The 17256-nt window shown below is 40.7% G+C and overlaps 1 protein-coding gene across 3 annotated transcripts; it reads left to right on the top strand.

The window, feature by feature from the left end:
* Positions 1-474: 474 nt before the first annotated feature.
* Positions 475-16109, top strand: LOC135476267 (hemicentin-1-like). Of its 3 annotated transcripts, XM_064756244.1 has the most exons (11): positions 475-755; positions 2822-3160; positions 3992-4294; positions 5875-6147; positions 7157-7423; positions 9465-9821; positions 11162-11284; positions 12324-12342; positions 12476-12549; positions 14137-14178; positions 15223-16109. In XM_064756244.1, the coding sequence occupies exons 1-11, from the start codon at positions 713-715 to the stop codon at positions 15249-15251; spliced, it is 1869 nt and encodes a 622-aa protein (XP_064612314.1). In that variant the 5' UTR covers positions 475-712; the 3' UTR covers positions 15252-16109. The 3 variants fall into 3 exon arrangements, with proteins under 3 accessions (XP_064612314.1, XP_064612315.1, XP_064612316.1); XM_064756245.1 differs by lacking the exon at positions 3992-4294; XM_064756246.1 differs by lacking the exons at positions 3992-4294; positions 5875-6147.
* The last annotated feature ends 1147 nt before the right edge of the window (positions 16110-17256 follow it).

Consider the following 17256-nt stretch of genomic DNA (forward strand, 5'->3'; position numbering starts at 1 on the left):
AAAGTTACAGTCTAAGAACTAACCCGTTTACTTTTAATATGTTATCATTATCTTTTGTGATGGTAGAATAGATTGGCTTAATACCTCATAATAAAAGCAAAATACTTCATTACAGTAACAAAAATATTCTGTTGGTATAACAGAATAAGTCTGCCAGATATAACACAATAGGTTGTGGCAATAACTTAATATACTCTGCCGTCACACAGAAAACATAGCATATTCTCTCAATTTAACAGAATATTTTTATAGTGTGACTCTACCGATCACTGGCCCGAGGAACAGAAGTAAGTCGGCAAGTGGGCTAAACCGAGTGACAACCATCATGCTCCGCGTTATGTATGCACCTTTTTGTTATTTGCCGGGGCAGCCTGGACTATACACACTGACGCATATCAGCATACATACCCACCCGTGGTTGTTATTCACGGCTCAAAGTAGTCCGCCTGGGTGTAGTTACCACAAACTCAGTACTCTTCACTCGAGCTCCGCGCAAATCGTCAGCCGGAGGATAAAGAACACCAAACGTTTATGATATGAGTGGGTGAAACTTCAATGAGGCTTTCCGGGCCAAACGAGAATGTTGAATAGCGAATCGTGGACGGCGATATTAGCAGAGGATTAGCTGACAATATGTGAAGTGACCGAGGTGTTATAACAGGTTCATAGCTAGAGCTAGGCGATATGAGACTGTGAAGACGATAGTTCAGCCATGTTCCGAGCCCAGCCATACTTTATCCGTGTCGTGCTCACCAGTAAGTATTTAGAGCGTTTGTAGATGTTTACCTTTCCAGCAATGGTTTACGCGCTTTTCGGGGCTGTGTACTCTGTATACACACTGTACATGTGTGTCATGATTACGCATACACACGATACGACAGGCACGCCTTCCTGGAGACATACACTCGATCTTAACGTGTCTTAGTGTACTATATTCTCACGCCTTCAGCTCCATCAGCACTTTTCTTTATTGAAGCACCGAAATGCTTCTCGCGACAGTAAAATAAGCAGGCCTTCCTAGGCTGTGGGTCTTCGGTATTAAGTGCTACTATTGGCTACTTTCTAATATCCGCAATCGCTGATCGATCTAAACAGTTCAGTTAAGTGTTGTGTGAATGTAAGTGAGAAGATCTCAAGAAAAAGCTGTTTTCCTTATGGGTAACGACTATTGGTATGTAAATGTAAGTGGGCAGGCCTTGGTAATAGGCTGTTTTCCTCACAATTGACGGCTAGTGATATTTAAATGTAAGTGGGACGGTCTTGATAATAGACTGTTTTTCTTACAGGTAACGACTAGTGGTATGTAAATGTAAGTGGGAAGGCCTTGGTAATAGGCTGTTTTTCTCACAGGTGACGGCTAGTGATATTTAAATGTAAGTGGGACGGTCTTGATAATAGACTGTTTTTCTTACAGGTAACGAGTAGTGGTATGTAAATGTAAGTGGGAAGGCCTTGGTAATAGGCTGTTTTCCTCACAGGTGACGGCTAGTGATATTTAAATGTAAGTGGGACGGTCTTGATAATAGACTGTTTTTCTTACAGGTAACGACTAGTGGTATGTAAATGTAAGTGGGAAGGCCTTGGTAATAGGCTGTTTTCCTCACAGGTGACGGCTAGTGATATTTAAATGAAGGTGGGGAGGTCTCGATAATAGGCTTTTTTCCTCACAGGTGTTTCCTAGTGGTTTTTAAATATGTCTGGGAAGGTCTCAAGAATAGACAGTTCTCCTTACTGGTAACGACGTCTGGATTTGTTCTTTCCATTAACCTCCAACGGAGCCGACGTCATATGTCATATACAGATGGAAAAGTTTTGAACATTGATGGAATAAACAAATAAGTAAATAAAAAAAACATTACAATAAACAAGAAAAACAGCTTTTTAACTTGAACTAATGTAACAGTTAGAGTTTATGCTTGAAATTCGTCTTAGGTTAGAAACAGCAGGTGCCCAAATGACATCTGAAGCCAGTGCAGCGAATGGATGTCAGTGCAGAGGAGTCCGTTTTTAAGTGCTGACTATAAACAAGAATGTTGAGCGATAATCAGTTGACTAAATCACAAAGTAAGTAAGAAGTATTGAGACCAGGTTGTGTGTGAATACTTATGTGATCTCGGGATTAGGAATCAGGAAGTGGCACGCTAATGGTATTTTTAAGGACACACCAAAAAGGAACTGTGAAACGAAGATTATGGTTTAAAGGGAAATAAAGAATGTTGTGTTAAACAAATTAAAGAATAAAATTTCATTATTGTAGCATGATATATTTTAACTTGCTGGGACCGCGGTACCAGCTTAGCGACGCCTATTCGGTCTCCCCTTAGAACTCCCCTCGGGATCCCTTTGTTATGACAGCTAATACAGTTGACGTCACGACTGCAGGCTACTTAATTTCCGGATGGACGGCTTTAGCCTCAGGAAAGCTCTCTAGTTCAAAGTCATTGTTGTACCTTTATACTTTAGGACACGTCCTGATCTACATATTATGAAATACGCTAAACGTTCCATGTATTCCTTAAACGTAATTAAGAAACCATGAAGAAAAGTTTACATTGCTGCACATGAGAAACCTTGTACGTGTCTTCGCGGTCTGAGCGATCTGACGGTCTTTTAACCTCACCCATGTTATTTGATGACATGATTGTAATGAAGAAGCAACCTATTCAACCGAGGCTTTGGGGCATAGGGTATCAGGTAGCTGCCGAAGTATGGTGTGTTTTAATCAGGCTCTAGACCTTTCACCCGAAAACCTTTACCTCTACTCCGTCGCAGGAATTAAGTATTCCAGAGTACGTTGTAAATAAATCCTTCAACATTACAGGCACTGTCTTCCTCGGTTTAGTGGAAACCCTAGAACTCTCCATGACAACAATTTATGTGAAGGCCATGGCCGGAAGCCAGGTGGACATTCCCTGTGGATGCAACACTCCGGCCATTGACAAAGACGGTCGAGTCATATGGAAGAAAGGTCAGCCTGGTCCACTTATCATTTCCAGAGGACGACCCAATGGCAAGGTCAAGGTCGGAGAAGACTGGCAGAATGCTCGGGTCAGCATAAACGGTTCGACCTTGACCCTTCCTCACCTCCAATTCCCGCGAGATCATGGAGAATTTGTGTGCTTTAGGAAAGATCCCTGGAATGTCATGGTAACGGTGCTGGGTAAGAACTCGTTTTTTCCCGTTTTCATCATTTAGGTTTGAGTCAGAGGAGAATTGGGTGTCCTTGACCCGTAGCGTTATACAGTTGGCTTCGTTATCATGGAACAAATGGTTTGTTTTCTTATAAATTAATAAAGCAAGATATTTACAACAGTATAATACCTAAAAAGAATCATTAATCTTTCCACATTCCTGAAGAATGGGTTATTAACTCTGTTAATACAAAGGTCTGCAAAATTCCGAAAGGCGACGACGGCATCGAAAGTCATACAAATCAACAGCCGTCATTGGAAAGGTCTGCAGCAACCTGCGGATGGTTGTGGGATTCCCCAGAGCTCTGTAAGGTTTCCTCCTACCATAATTCTGGCCGCCGCCGTATAAGTTAATATTCTTGAGCACGACGTAAAAACACCAATTAAATAAATAAATCAAATGAACGCAACAATACGTACGTGTAGCTCTTCGACGCCAATTGTTATAATCAGTAAAAATGTATCAGGATGTACATTGAGGAACTGAATCAAAACATGATCTATCATAACGATTTCTTTGTGGTACAGAATTCCATTTTAGCTGGTATCCATCTAGGCACGGATTAGACAGGTCTTATTTCATTTGAATATTGTAATCCATTTTAGATAGGCCTACCAAAAATGTCCACCAAAGCACCGTCGCAAAAGCAAGAAGAAATAATTGTATGCAGAGCATAGGCCCGAGTGACTTTAGGCGAGAAACGTTCACCAGAGACCTCGAAAAATCCCAAATTTTGCATTAGTCAATACAAAACACACTGACTTTGTCAGAATTTCTCATACAATTGTCCTCTTCGCAGCCCCTGTTACAGCTGTGAGAATGCGAGGCGCTAAAACGCTTGACGGGAGACAAACACTGGACGCTGGAGTTGGTAGGTATGTCGTGGTCACGTGTTCTACAATGGCGAATCCGGACCCGGTGTTCCGGTGGCATTTGGGGACAGGACAGCTCCCCATTGCAATTAAGGCTAACAAGAGCGACCCTAGTTCCAGATCAGTACGTTTCCCTGTTACCAGAGACATGGACGGGACGACAGTAGAATGTGCGGCAAAAAACGATCTGGGAGATTGGGTGAAGGAAACAGCGTATTTGAGAGTGCTTTGTAAGTCTGACGGGTATTATCCCATTTTTATGCACTTTCAAATGTAATCACTTAAAAGGAGATATAAAAAGGTAACATAAAACGAACAGTATGGTTTAAAGAAAATAAAGAAAGATATGGCACAAGAAATGTATAAAAAAAGTCATTTATGAGGCATTTTTTAAATTCTTAATAATCCCTCTATTTCACTGCATACTCTCCGTCATTGGTCGGAAATATACGAAAATGACGTCATTGATGATCATACTTGGAGCCAGTTTAGCGCCCCGAATTCGGTCTCTCCACCAGCAAAGTTGTTTTAACAGTTATCACAGCTGTAGGCTGGACAGCAGGTTTCAGACTGACCACTGGGGCCTCAGAAAAACTGTAGTTTAAAGCCATTTTACGAGGAAAGTTGAGACGCTTATTTTGTGTTTTTATATGATGTATAAACCAAGCTGTTCATGTATCATTTATGTTGAGCATAAAATTATGATTTCTGAGCAATGATGGAATAGATGATTTTGGTATAGCATTCTACCCAGCTGTTAGTTGGAGCCGTGTTAAATAGAGATGACTTTTCAAACAACATGTCACGCAACACACCGGCCGGTACATTTACCTCCCTGATTAATATCATTTCATGCTGTTTATATCCACAGATAAAAAAAAACTGAGTTTGTTTACTTGTTATATTTGCTTCGTGATTTATGTAAAGGTGAACTATCAGAATTTCGTTCAATGATAAAATTTTTATTTCGCACAGTTTATAGATATCGCTTTTGTTTTTATAGTTTTTATAGTTTACACCCAGACACCATGACGTTAAAAAAGAAACATTAGTTTCCGGACATTCCGATTTGAACCCAGCAGTATGACGTCACAATGCATGTACAGTAAACTTTTACATTTCTACGTCACGCAAACAATAAAACACGACGTCATACGTACGTAGCTTTAACGTATCTAGGTCAGCTGTTTTGACCTAAGTTTGCCGTTGATCGGTTTAAAACGCATGATCTCTGTGGAGGGAGAAAAACAGAATGGCAGCGAGAAATATGCATTTTTTGCCACATTTTCATCGTTTTTGGGGCGTAGAATAGACCTTAACACCTTTTTCGTACCTCGTCAAATGCTACCTATTCTCGGGACTTGACTCGGTACGAAACAAGCTTCGAGTTAAACAACAAAACACCGCTATTACCGCAAGAACAACACCAGCAAAAGTATTGCGTTGCCATTACAGAACAGGTCTCTCTTATATAGCATAACCATCTGTAGCTGTAACAAAACCTGTTCTACTATGATTCAGAATTCGTAGTATTCTCTCGGTTTAACAGAATGGTTTTTAAAGCGCGGTGTTCTTGCGCCTTAAGCTCAAAACTGGTACATTGCTATATTATTATACACTTGCTATTCTGTCACAAGTGGACACCTGGTAGTCTTGATTTAAGATATGCCATTTAGCGTAACAGAATCACTATGGCATAAAATTTCTTTGGTTGTCGTTTTTTTGTTTGTTCTTTCTTAAACTGATAACTAACATTTTGTAGAGACGTTGTAAAGCCATTTGCACCAAAGGCACAAACTTTTTTCTGCAGATGCCCCAACAAATATCTCTATATCGGTTAAACCCAAAACTCTGACCGCTGTGGAAGGCGAACGCGTAATTTTGAGCTGTGACGCTAACGGAACACCGTCACCGGTCTACATCTGGGTGGCACGTGGAAAAGATGGCAGACGCAATCAGACAGTTTCTAATTCGCCCATCTACACCATACGATCCATCCGAGCATCGCAGGCAGGGATCTATCAATGTACAGCAATAAACAGTCAAGGGCTGGCAACACAAAGAGTCAAGGTCACAGTATTACGTAAGTCTTTCCAACCACGAGACACGGGTTCAATTCCGGTCTGGGACATGGAAGTTACAGATTCCCTCGCTCTCACTCTTCGTAGGGGCTTTCCGAAGACTTGATACTTTCGTTCAAGAGCATTTGTCTTCCACCAATATCGTGTGCTTATCTGTATGCGACATGTGGCAAAGTTCGTCTGTAACTTGCCAAAGGTCGGTGCTTTACCTCTGACCACACATGTTTCCTTCACTAATAAATGTGACCACCATCGTATACATAAAATATTCGTGAGTGTGGCGATAAATAATGGTCAAATAAGTAAATCAAATGTATAAATGTTCAATTTAGTGGTAGATTTTGCGGAGGCATGGTTTACAAATGCGGGGCTTCCGTGGCTCAGTTGTTTAGCTAGCGCAGCATAATCACCCAGGAGCCTCTCACCATTGCGTTCACTGTGAGTCCAAGTGCAGCTAATGCTGCTTCCTCCCCGGTCGTAAGTGGGAAGGTCTGTAAGCAAACTGCGGATGGTCGTGGATTTTCCCCGGGCTCTGCCCGGTTTCCTCCCACCATAATGCCCGCCGCCGTCGTATAAGTGAAATATTCTTGAGTACGGCGTAAGACACCAATGAAATCAAATAATAATAATACAAATGCATGTTTACAAGGTTTACTTTGGTGTTCAATTTGTCGCTATAATCGAAAATGTTCTCCTGTCAGAAATATTTAGCAACCAAATATCAAACGGTTGTTGTGCCTTTTTTCTGAAAAAACTGTTGATTTTATACACCAGTGCATAGTTTTAATGTACAGATGTATCTTTTTAGCTTTGCTGATTAGTTGGTTTATTAATGTTGTACACTTAGGTGTCATTCTGCGATAATTATTGTAGATCTGCTTTAACCGTTGTACCTGGATACTTGTATGTTGCTATTATTTAAACTGTTTGTGACTATTTGCCAATGATCACACTGCCTTTCATGTAGTTTTAGTCTCCATTCTGTAATCTGATATTATTTTGATTTTACAGACCCTCCCAAAGTTAACGTCACGTATGACAACACCACGAGAACGCTGACGTGTACAGCAGACGGAGGCCCCCTGGCGGTGCAATTCAGAGACTGGAAACAGGAGCTTGACGGCAAGATTGTTTCCACACATCCTGGGAGAATCCAGGGGCAGACAACCGAACTCCATCTTTCTTCTCTGACGTATCAAGACACTGGGTACTACGTCTGCACAGCAGCCAATGCCATCAAAACCGCACAGACAGCAAAGGTTTATGTCCAGCCCAAAAGTAGGTATTATGTTCATACAATTGTTTAAAAAATTGCTTTAAATTACTGTTAATTATAATGTATAGTTTTAAAGCGTGGACATTTTGCAATCATGACAAATCAAAAAGTCATGACACATTGCCTTACTACAGTGTTTTCATAGATGGTAGATAGATTTTGGTTGTTATGCTATGAAGAAGTTGGGGGGTGGGGTCCAGTTCAGTTCTGCCCTGAGATGAAGAAACGTGGGCTAATAAGGAATACAGTTAGGTTGTTCGTCACGATTAATTCATGTCCGTGTATCGTTCTTTTCAAGAGAGTTCTCAGTTTTATTAATTAACTGCCTATATATTTAAAGACACCGAACGCTACCAGCTGTGGCTCATTTATATGAAATATCCCTGACGTGGTTTGTAAAATTTGTATCTTAGTTGTCTCTTGTTAAGTAGAATAACACGAATCCCCGATAACACCGCATTGCCTTGCTGCAAGGGAATGGAGTCCATGGAGGCTGACAGCTAAATGTTTCATTCACAGGTACACGCTAAATGTTCCATACATACATGCACGCTAAATGTTTCACACATACATGCACCCTAAATGTTCCATACATATATGCACGCTTAATGTTCCATACCAACATGCATGCTAAATGTTTCATACATATATGCACGCTAAAAGTTTCATACATACATGCACGCTAAATGTTTCATACATACATGCACGCTAAATGTTTCATACATATATGCAGGCTTAATGTTCCATACATACATGCACGCTAAATGTTCCATACATACATGCACGCTCAATGTTCCATACATACATGCATGCTAAATGTTTCACACATATATACACGCTAAAAGTTTCATACATACATGCACGCTAAATGTTTCATGCATACATGCACGCTAAATGTTTCATACATATATGCACGATAAATGTTTCACACATACATGCACGCTAAACGTTCCATACATACATTCAATCTAAATGTTCCATACATACATACATACATACATGCTAAATGTTTCATACATACATGCATGCTAAATGTTTCATACATATATGCACGCTTAATGTTCCATACATACATTCAGGCTAAATGTTTCATACATTCATGCACGCTAAATATTTCCTAAATATATGCACGCTAAATGTTTCACACATACGTACATTTATGTATGTACTGAAAATTTAGCAGTCTACCAACAGCTAACTTACAGATCTCATCGATGTACACATCTGGTAGCAGAATTACTTTACGTTAAGACAATTCACCCCAAGACACAACTTGCTTAATTCAGTTCCTTCACTTATAGAGGGAGACAGCTTAAATCGTAGACAATGTTCCTACGCAACATGCGACATGCGAATAAAGACAGAGGCTATCAAACATTTGCAAATGTATAGCAAAGAGGAGTTGATGACATGAACGATAGCAATATATTTATACCTATAAGTAAGACCCTTGGTTGACAGAGCCGCCCTTTCATGTTTGGAACAAACAAGGCACAATTTAAATTCTCTTCTAAAAGAGAAACTGCCTGCTATGGATTATAGATGAAAACCGATATTGCCTAATGTTTTAAAAACTTTTAAAGTAAAATTCAACCATGCTTAAGTGAAGTTGAATGTTACGCTTAATATTGTTTTTCAACCAACCTCGTTTTGTTTTTAAAATGGTTTATGAATCTAGAACAACTTGAGAAATCACGTGATTTCGATCAACCTAAATTTCAATATACAAGGGGCGTAACTCGAAGAGGAAGTGTGCCTGCGACTTGGATCTTACGATTCCAGTATCAAAAATGTGGAGTACGTCCACATATGCGTACATTTTGGAGAGGAAAGGATTTCCGTAGGGTTTAATCGCTAGTACATGCAAACACACATCCTGGAGATAGATGTATGAGACTGTAAGAACTGTCACATGACGTTGTTCCAATAGATGTTAAGGTGGATTGAACAATAAAGTAATAGATATTTTCTTTTTATCATTGATTTTTTTCTATAGCTGCCTTGCATGAATTCATAGCCATGTATCACGGTTTGTCGTTTTAGCTAAGCCGGTGTTTCCTGTGGATCAGCCCACTAGCTACAGCGCTCGCCTCACCCAGCCTCTGGACGTCTCCGTTCACTACTACGCACATCCTCAACCTTCTATCGTCAGGTGGGACAAGTCTCGCGTGAACGGTATCTCAGATCGAGCAAGCCGACAGAAATATAGACAAAGGCAAGAGTCAGCAAACGTCACTCTGTCATTCCACGGCACCTTGGTTAGCATCCAAGGAACGGCCGCCATTTTCTCCTTCCGGAAGTTGAAGAAATCAGACGCCGGAAGTTACACGCTCACCCTCGGGAATTCTGGGGGACTTTCGGTGTTTCGGTTTTCTGTTTCAGTCACACATCCCAGACACGGTAAGCAAGAGGTGCTATTCTCATTGTCATGCATCATTTTATCCAAACAGACTGAACTGTTGTTAAGTACGACGTTAAACACTCACTCACTATTATCCAAACCGCTAGCGCAGCGTATTGACCCAGGAGCCTCTCACCAATGTGGTCACTGTGAGTTCAAGTCCAACTCATGCTGGCTTCCCCTCTGGCCGTACGTAGGAACGTCTTCCAGCAACCTGCGGATGGTCGGGGGTTTTCCCCGGGCTCTGCTCGGTTTCCTCCTGCCATAATGTTGGCCGCCATCGTAGAAGTGAAATATTCTTGAGTACGGCGTAAAACACCAATCAAATAAATAAATATGATCCAAACGTGTCACTGTTTGCGAATTCATTGAGATAGCTTTTTTTAAATATACTGCAATCTGAGTTTGGGAATTTTCTATAGAATCAAACAAACTGCTGTTTCAAATACAGGTTTTGAGTTTCATGACAGATAATGAACATACATGTGTACGATATGAGGGTGCAGCATTTCCCGCCTTAACTAGGTGATTCAAGTGAACGAGTGCTTAGGGTTTACCACCGTACGTAACAATTTTTCAGTCAGATGGCGACAAAGCAGTCCTTAGAGTGCAAGTAATGTGCCTCCTTGTTGCAGGCCGGATTTCCAGCGCTCGTTTTATCTAGTGCTGCTGCACTAAGATGACTTACCGAAGGCAAGTAAGCCACCCCATTCGAGCCACTATACTGATACGGGTCATCCAGTGGTTGCGCACTATTCCCTTAATGCTGAACACCAAGTAAGGAAACTATAGCTACTGCCCAGGATTGACCCTGGATCTACCGGCGCTGAAGCGTAGGCGATTAGAGGCTCCTGTAATACAGCTGTGCATCCGCTTCTTTGTTTTGCGAGCACAAAAATGCAGAAACATTGGCGCATTAGAGACAAGAACATAAAACCATGTTATACCGCTTGAACTGATTTGAGCCGGTGATGTTCCCCATTATTAACAATCGTCTTAGTGCCAAGAACGAGAAAATTCCTTTAAAAAGATAACTAAAAAAATCTTTGAGCGTAGTTATTTGCCGATGCTCTATTTCATCCCAATACCTCAATTTGCCTGGAGCGGAAGGCCTCCGTAGCCTGGTGGTTAGCGTACTAGCAGTAGCCTCTCACCAATGGGGTCCCTCTGAGTTGAAGCCCAGCTCATGTTTGCTTCCTCTGCGGCCTAACGTTGGAAGGCCTGCCAGGATTTCTTTCCACTATAATGTTAGCCGCCGCCGTATAAGTGAAACATACTTGAGAGTGTCGTAAAACACCAATTCTTTGAAAATTTAGTGTTCCTACTCTTTTCCACACAGGTTCGTCTGAGGAGGTCCCTGTGAGTCGCCTGGTAACTTACGCCCTGGCAGGCTTGGGTGCAGCAGTCCTCCTTATCGTTGTTGTTGTACTACTTTCTGTATGCGGAGTTATACCATGTCCAGGTATGTGAATATAGGGCCTGCGTGGTAAAAAAGAAGTACCCTCTCTCGGCTTGAACTTCATGGGTGATTATCTGTAGCATTCCTCACGTTTGCTATTTTGTTGCCAGATATTTTAGACAAGCGGATAGTTACTACGATGCAAATTATGTCTTTGACATGGCTTGCCACATGGCTATTTCAAGGAGGGTTTAAACTTGCTTACTGTGACGTCATTTTAGGAGCGGTGTGTATTCCAGATTGGATTTCAATCACAACTAGGTGAGCTGGGATACAGATGTTCTATCGCTGATGGTTAAAACCGTTACTAGAAATAAATGGTCGGTTTTATGAGGTTGTATTCAAGGCTTTTCTACAAAGTAACCATACCGGATTACGAATATTAGGCCCTCTTCCAGTCTAAAATTGATTGTTACCTATAAAAACCTGACTTTATCCTGTTGCGATTTAGATATCTTACATTTTATAATTGTTTGTAAAAGTAGTCCCCAAAAAACGTATATTTTGGTTTAGGTGCCTGAACATTGCGGTTTTGAAGGTAGTTAGGTGCCTGAACATTCCGGTTTTGAGGGTAGTTAGGTGCCTGAACATTCCGGTTTTGAGGGTAGTTAGGTGCCGGAACCTATCGGTTTGGGAGTAGTTAGGTGCCTGAACACATCGGTTTTGGGGGTAGTTAGGTGCCTGAACATTGCGGTTTTTAGGGTAGTTAGGTGCCTAAACATTGCGGTTTTGGGGGTAGTTAGGTACCTGAACATTCTGGTTTTGAGGGTAGTTAGGTGCCGGAACCGAGCGGTTTTGGGGATAGTTAGGTGCCTGAACTCATCGGTTTTGAAGGTAGTTAGGTGCGTGAACATATCTTTTGTACAGATACACCTATAAAGCATTATAAATATTTCAATAAATACAGCTTTCCCAACTGATGGAAAATATAATGACCAACCTGATAATATGTAAATGATTTATATCAATTTTTAATGAAGGTGCAATCGTAAAATCAAAGAACCTGAAATAGTTCTTAAATAAGTTTTATTTTTGTTTGCAGGTCGGAAATCGAAGTCAAGGTAAGATACAAAAATCTAAATCAATCGTTGACTCGAAAGTAGAATTTTGAATTTTATAGTATTATGAAGTTTCTTAGCCAAACCTTTAATTGTGTATTTGAAGTAAGTCATGCACTTATTCATTTTCTTTCAGACAAAGCTATTCTCCCCCGACGGCGAAAGCTAACCAAGATGCCTTGGTGGATTTGGTTAGACCACCTAAAGACGGTAAGAATATTAATTTATTTGATTTATTTATTTGATTGGTGTTTTACACCGTACTCAAGAATATTTCACTTATACGACGGCGGCCAACATTATGGATAGGGGAAACTGGGCCGAGCCTGGGGGAAACCCACGACCATCTGCAGGTTGCTGGAAGACCTTCCCACTTACGGCCCGGTAAGAATAGCTCACGTACATCTGGTTTAGTAAAAGCCTAATCTCTGTCTACTTTATGCTTCGTTAGCGTTTTATGCTGCACTACCGAACATTTCACACAAACGACAAATGTGAGGATTATGAGCGACGTAAAGCAGATAAAACAGCTCCCAAGTATTTGACAAACTTTCTGGATTGTGAGAGAGAGTCTCATATTGAGACAGTAATATGAGAGGCGTTTGTTGTCAAAAGAAAGGACAGCACTAGGCCAAAAGTATATATGCGCCGATAAAGTATCTCACATAAAGTGGTTTTAGTGATCATTACCGAGACATAAAAGTTCAAAGTAAGTAAAATTGAGCACAATGAAAAACTGAAGGTGTTTTCATGTTGTCACGTACTTTTAACCAATGGGGTACCTGCAGATTTTCCTCTCACAAAAGGCAGCTCTGGTGTGACATAGGACTTGCACAAGTCACAAGTCTTTTCTTGCGCGCCTCGAAACATGTTGTGTGCTAGGGTTTCATCTGTGTCGTATTTGGTCTGACCACTGTCACGTCGCACTGATGACGCTGCAGTGGAATGTCCAACGTCACTGAAATGACGTAAAACGTCCCACTTCGAACTTCTGCTTCGGTATCCCATTGGACGCGAGTTCTTTGTGTAACCTATGAACACAGCTCTTTCCGCTGACGTCACCTGAACCCTGTTTTACGTGAGATACCAATGACGAGACATCCTGTTTCCGATTTCTAACATGCCGCGCCACACGGCCTCATAAGAATTCTAGATTAAAGATGATGTGTAGAGTTACAAAACATGTGAGAAAAAAAATGACTGTGGCTATTAAGGGTTTCTTCCACCACTCGGCATAACTGAGGTTGTATCGTTTGTTGTCTTTTCTTTTAATGGGCCCAAGCCCTTGAACGAGGAGACCTAATGTCAGGAGGTTTCTTAGTTTTCAGATGAAGGGCGGTGGTTTCATCTAAGTTGTTTTCCGATTTGGAAGAAATAAGAACAGAAGAAAACATTGTTAAAGTTGTTATACCGTAGATTTTGAACAAAAACTCGATCAGCGCAAATTCAACTGAATTTTTGCCATTTATTGTTGAATAGCCTAAATAAGAATCGCTTACGAAATGTCAGCCCCGTATGTTCAAGTGTTGCCGTTCAAAATTTATAATCTGGGTGGCTTTATAACTTTTTCAAACTTTAGAATCATTTTAACACTATGAATAGTACAAGTTCGAATCTGACATTTGCAATAGTTTGAGCTGATCTTGGTGCATAGAGAAAATATGTTTTTGGCCAAAATTCTCGGGTATAGACTCTTTAAAGTTTGTAAATTATTGAGATTAGCGGGAAAATAGAGACATACTCTAACTACATGTACACAACGAACTGAGACATAATTCATTTTCTTTTTTTTTTCAGATACATTCCACGGGCTATACGTAACAGACTCCATGTTAAAAGGTGAGACTTAATGAAAAAAAAAACTCTGACGATTTAATGATTTTAAACAATCATGGAATTCATTAAAATAATTGGAATACCCAGTTATGGCCCGTGACCAAAATGGCCCGTGACCAAAATAAACATAGCACCAGCGGGATGTGATTCAAAGGGGGATAACTCGGTGGTATAAACCAGGCGCTATATCACTGGATAAATCGCTACATCAGCGAGTTATGTTACGTTATACACCATCTAGGAGGAACTTTGCCTATCTTGATTATAAGGCCTCCGTGGCTCAGCTGATTAGAGCACTAGCGCAGCCTGTTGACCCAGGAGCCTCCCACCACGGCGGTCGCTGTGAGTTCGTCCAGCTTATGATGGCTTCCTCTCCGGCCGTACATGGGACGGTATGTCTAGCCTGATGATGGTCGTGGGTTTCCCCGGGCTTTACCCGGTTTCCTCCCACCATAATGCTGGCCGCCGTCGTATAAATGAAATATTCTTGAGTACGGCGTAAAACACTAATCAAATAAATAAATATCTTGATCATGGGCAACAACTCAGTTATCTGGATACGTCGGTTTCATATGGACAGATCGTCAAGAGCCTCTGGTGCTCTGCTTCATGATTGTGTCTAATTCCACTTAACTCGGGGCTAGGGGAAGCATCGTGTTGAATTATATCGCCACGTTGAATATACGAACAGTTGCAATCCAAGCGCAGTTGAAATACGTATCTTGTGATCGACTACTGATAGTATTTGAATACTTATTTCACTCCGTGGCCTAGAACATACTTTATATCGTTCCAACATCATTGAAAACCGTTGACTGCTTTCTCTTTGCATGATTCCGTCCTGTTTTTGTACTTTATATATTTTCTTAGTTCTATGTTAGTTTTGTGTACACGTCGTTTATGGGAATTGGCCTTGCGATTATTGACCTGGAACGTCCCTGTGGTTGACGGCGGGTATACGAATATCTATCGACGCATAGAGTCATACAATCTTGCTAGGTTATGGGACTGTGACTCTTGATTCGTTTGTTGTTTTTCCTCTTCCAGACGACGTAAATGAAAACCATCAGCTGTAACGAAGACACCCGAAGTTATTCGTTTGTAAGTGCAGATGGTCTTTTGTGTTACTGTCAGTCAGCTATCGACTAAGCTTACACTCGTCCACGTGATCAGCTGACATCTGAACACTAACTGACCACAAGGTCCGTTATCAATGCTCATCTATCTCGTTCCATAAGAACTCCAGTCAGTTAGAAGCCATTGCCTTTGCGCACATTCTACTTTTAACTTACGTTTGCTATTGCTTAGCAAACGTGATTCCTGGTCTCCATACCTGGCCACTGAATTGTTGTAAAAGACTTAGGACAAGTCTCAAGTCGTAACCACGAGGATCTCCGAGAGGACTTTGTATTGTCGCAAAGGAAACTAAGACAGGCCTCGATTAATACGTTATCGGTACTACTGTATTGTCGCACAGGAGTTTGAACAGGTCTCAATATGTAACCACTGTATTGTCGCACAGGAACTCTGACAAATTTCAGTACGTTACCATTGTGCTGTCTCACAGGAGTTTGGACAGGTTTCAATACGTAACCACTGTATTTTCGCACAGGAGCTCAGACATGTGTAAACACGTAACCACTGTATTGTCGCACAGGAACTCGCACATGTCTCAATACGAAATCATTGTATTGTCGCACAGGAACTCCGATTAATAGGGGTGGTTTTCGATAACATCGAGAAGATCAACTGAGACGAACATCTTTGTAAGTAAATCTGTTTACCAGGTTCATCGGGTATCTTATATGTATCTCTAGTAGAGATCGCCAATGTAGTATTATCGCCATAGTTTGTTCTCATCTATGTGTATTTTTCTCTTCGCCATTAAATTTACTTGCATCTCTTATAGAGATCGTTCATGTAGTATATTATCACCATAGTTTGTTCTCATCTATGTGTATTTTTCTCTTCGCCATTAAATTTACTTGCATCTCTTATAGAGATCGTTCATGTAGTATATTATCACCATAGTTTGTTCTCATCTATGTGTATTTTTCTCTTCGCCATTAAATTTACTTGCATCTCTTATAGAGATCGTTCATGTAGTATATTATCGCAATAGGTAATTCTCATCTGTGTGTATTTTTCTGTTCACCATTGAATTACAGTCATGTATCTCTTGTAGAGATCGTCCATGTATGGTGCCAGGCTAATTCTAAACTGTGTATTATCACGACAGTGAATTCAAATACATGCATAGGTGTATCTTTCTGTTACCCGTTGTGATACACAGTTTTCGAGGTACATCATTGCAACAAAAGTGTGAGCTCCCAGCCAAAAATGACGTCGACACTGTACGACACGATAAGGCCCATCTTCTAACATGACAGTATTTGTGTTTAGATATTGTAAACATCTCTGGCAGAAATATCATTATTTTTGCAATGTTTGACACCGAAACTCACATATGAGTATAATTCAGAAAATTGATCTAATCTTCTTTAATTAGTTTGCTATATTTTATGTACCACCCCCCTATTAAACCTAAAAGATTGCCCTTATCGTTTCGTAAGACCACGACTCCACGACACAGAGAGATAGGATGTGCATCGTATCGCAAAACCTGCGTACCGGTATCGTTCCCAATTCTTGTAAAGAGCGTGCCTTCGGGCTTTCGAACTTTCTCCAACCGACGGCTGTCGACATATGTCCTACTTATCTTGTGATGGCGTCAAATTTCAATCAACTTCAATGTCATAGATCAATATATTCTGTCTTATATTCCATGAATAATGAATCGTTTAATACTATGTCGACCCTCCGGGTAAAGTCAGTGTTTCTTTTTGTGGTTGTCAGTTACTTGCCAGGACATCTGAACAATTCTTAGCAAATTACGGTAAAGTCTGCGTGTAGCTCCAGATTGCAAATGTTTTTTACTTACATGTTAATATCGTGTCTGTTGTTCAGCAGTCTAAATCAGCAAGCTCAAAAAATCTTCCATAATCTGCGTGTTGTTGATCTACTTGGGATGCGTTACTCTTCTAAACTGAATGTTCTGGACATTTTTTTCCCTACGTTTTA

The sequence above is a fragment of the Liolophura sinensis genome, chromosome 10, assembly GCF_032854445.1.
Source record: "Liolophura sinensis isolate JHLJ2023 chromosome 10, CUHK_Ljap_v2, whole genome shotgun sequence".
NCBI classification, from domain to species: domain Eukaryota; kingdom Metazoa; phylum Mollusca; class Polyplacophora; order Chitonida; family Chitonidae; genus Liolophura; species Liolophura sinensis.

Coding starts and splice junctions, on each gene's coding strand:
- LOC135476267 (XM_064756244.1), top strand. CDS start 713: ATGTTCCGAGCCCAGCCATACTTTATCCGTGTCGTGCTCACCA. Junction 756..2,821: donor TATCCGTGTCGTGCTCACCA/GTAAGTATTTAG, acceptor TCAACATTACAG/GCACTGTCTTCCTCGGTTTA. Junction 12,550..14,136: donor GGTTAGACCACCTAAAGACG/GTAAGAATATTA, acceptor TTTTTTTTTCAG/ATACATTCCACGGGCTATAC.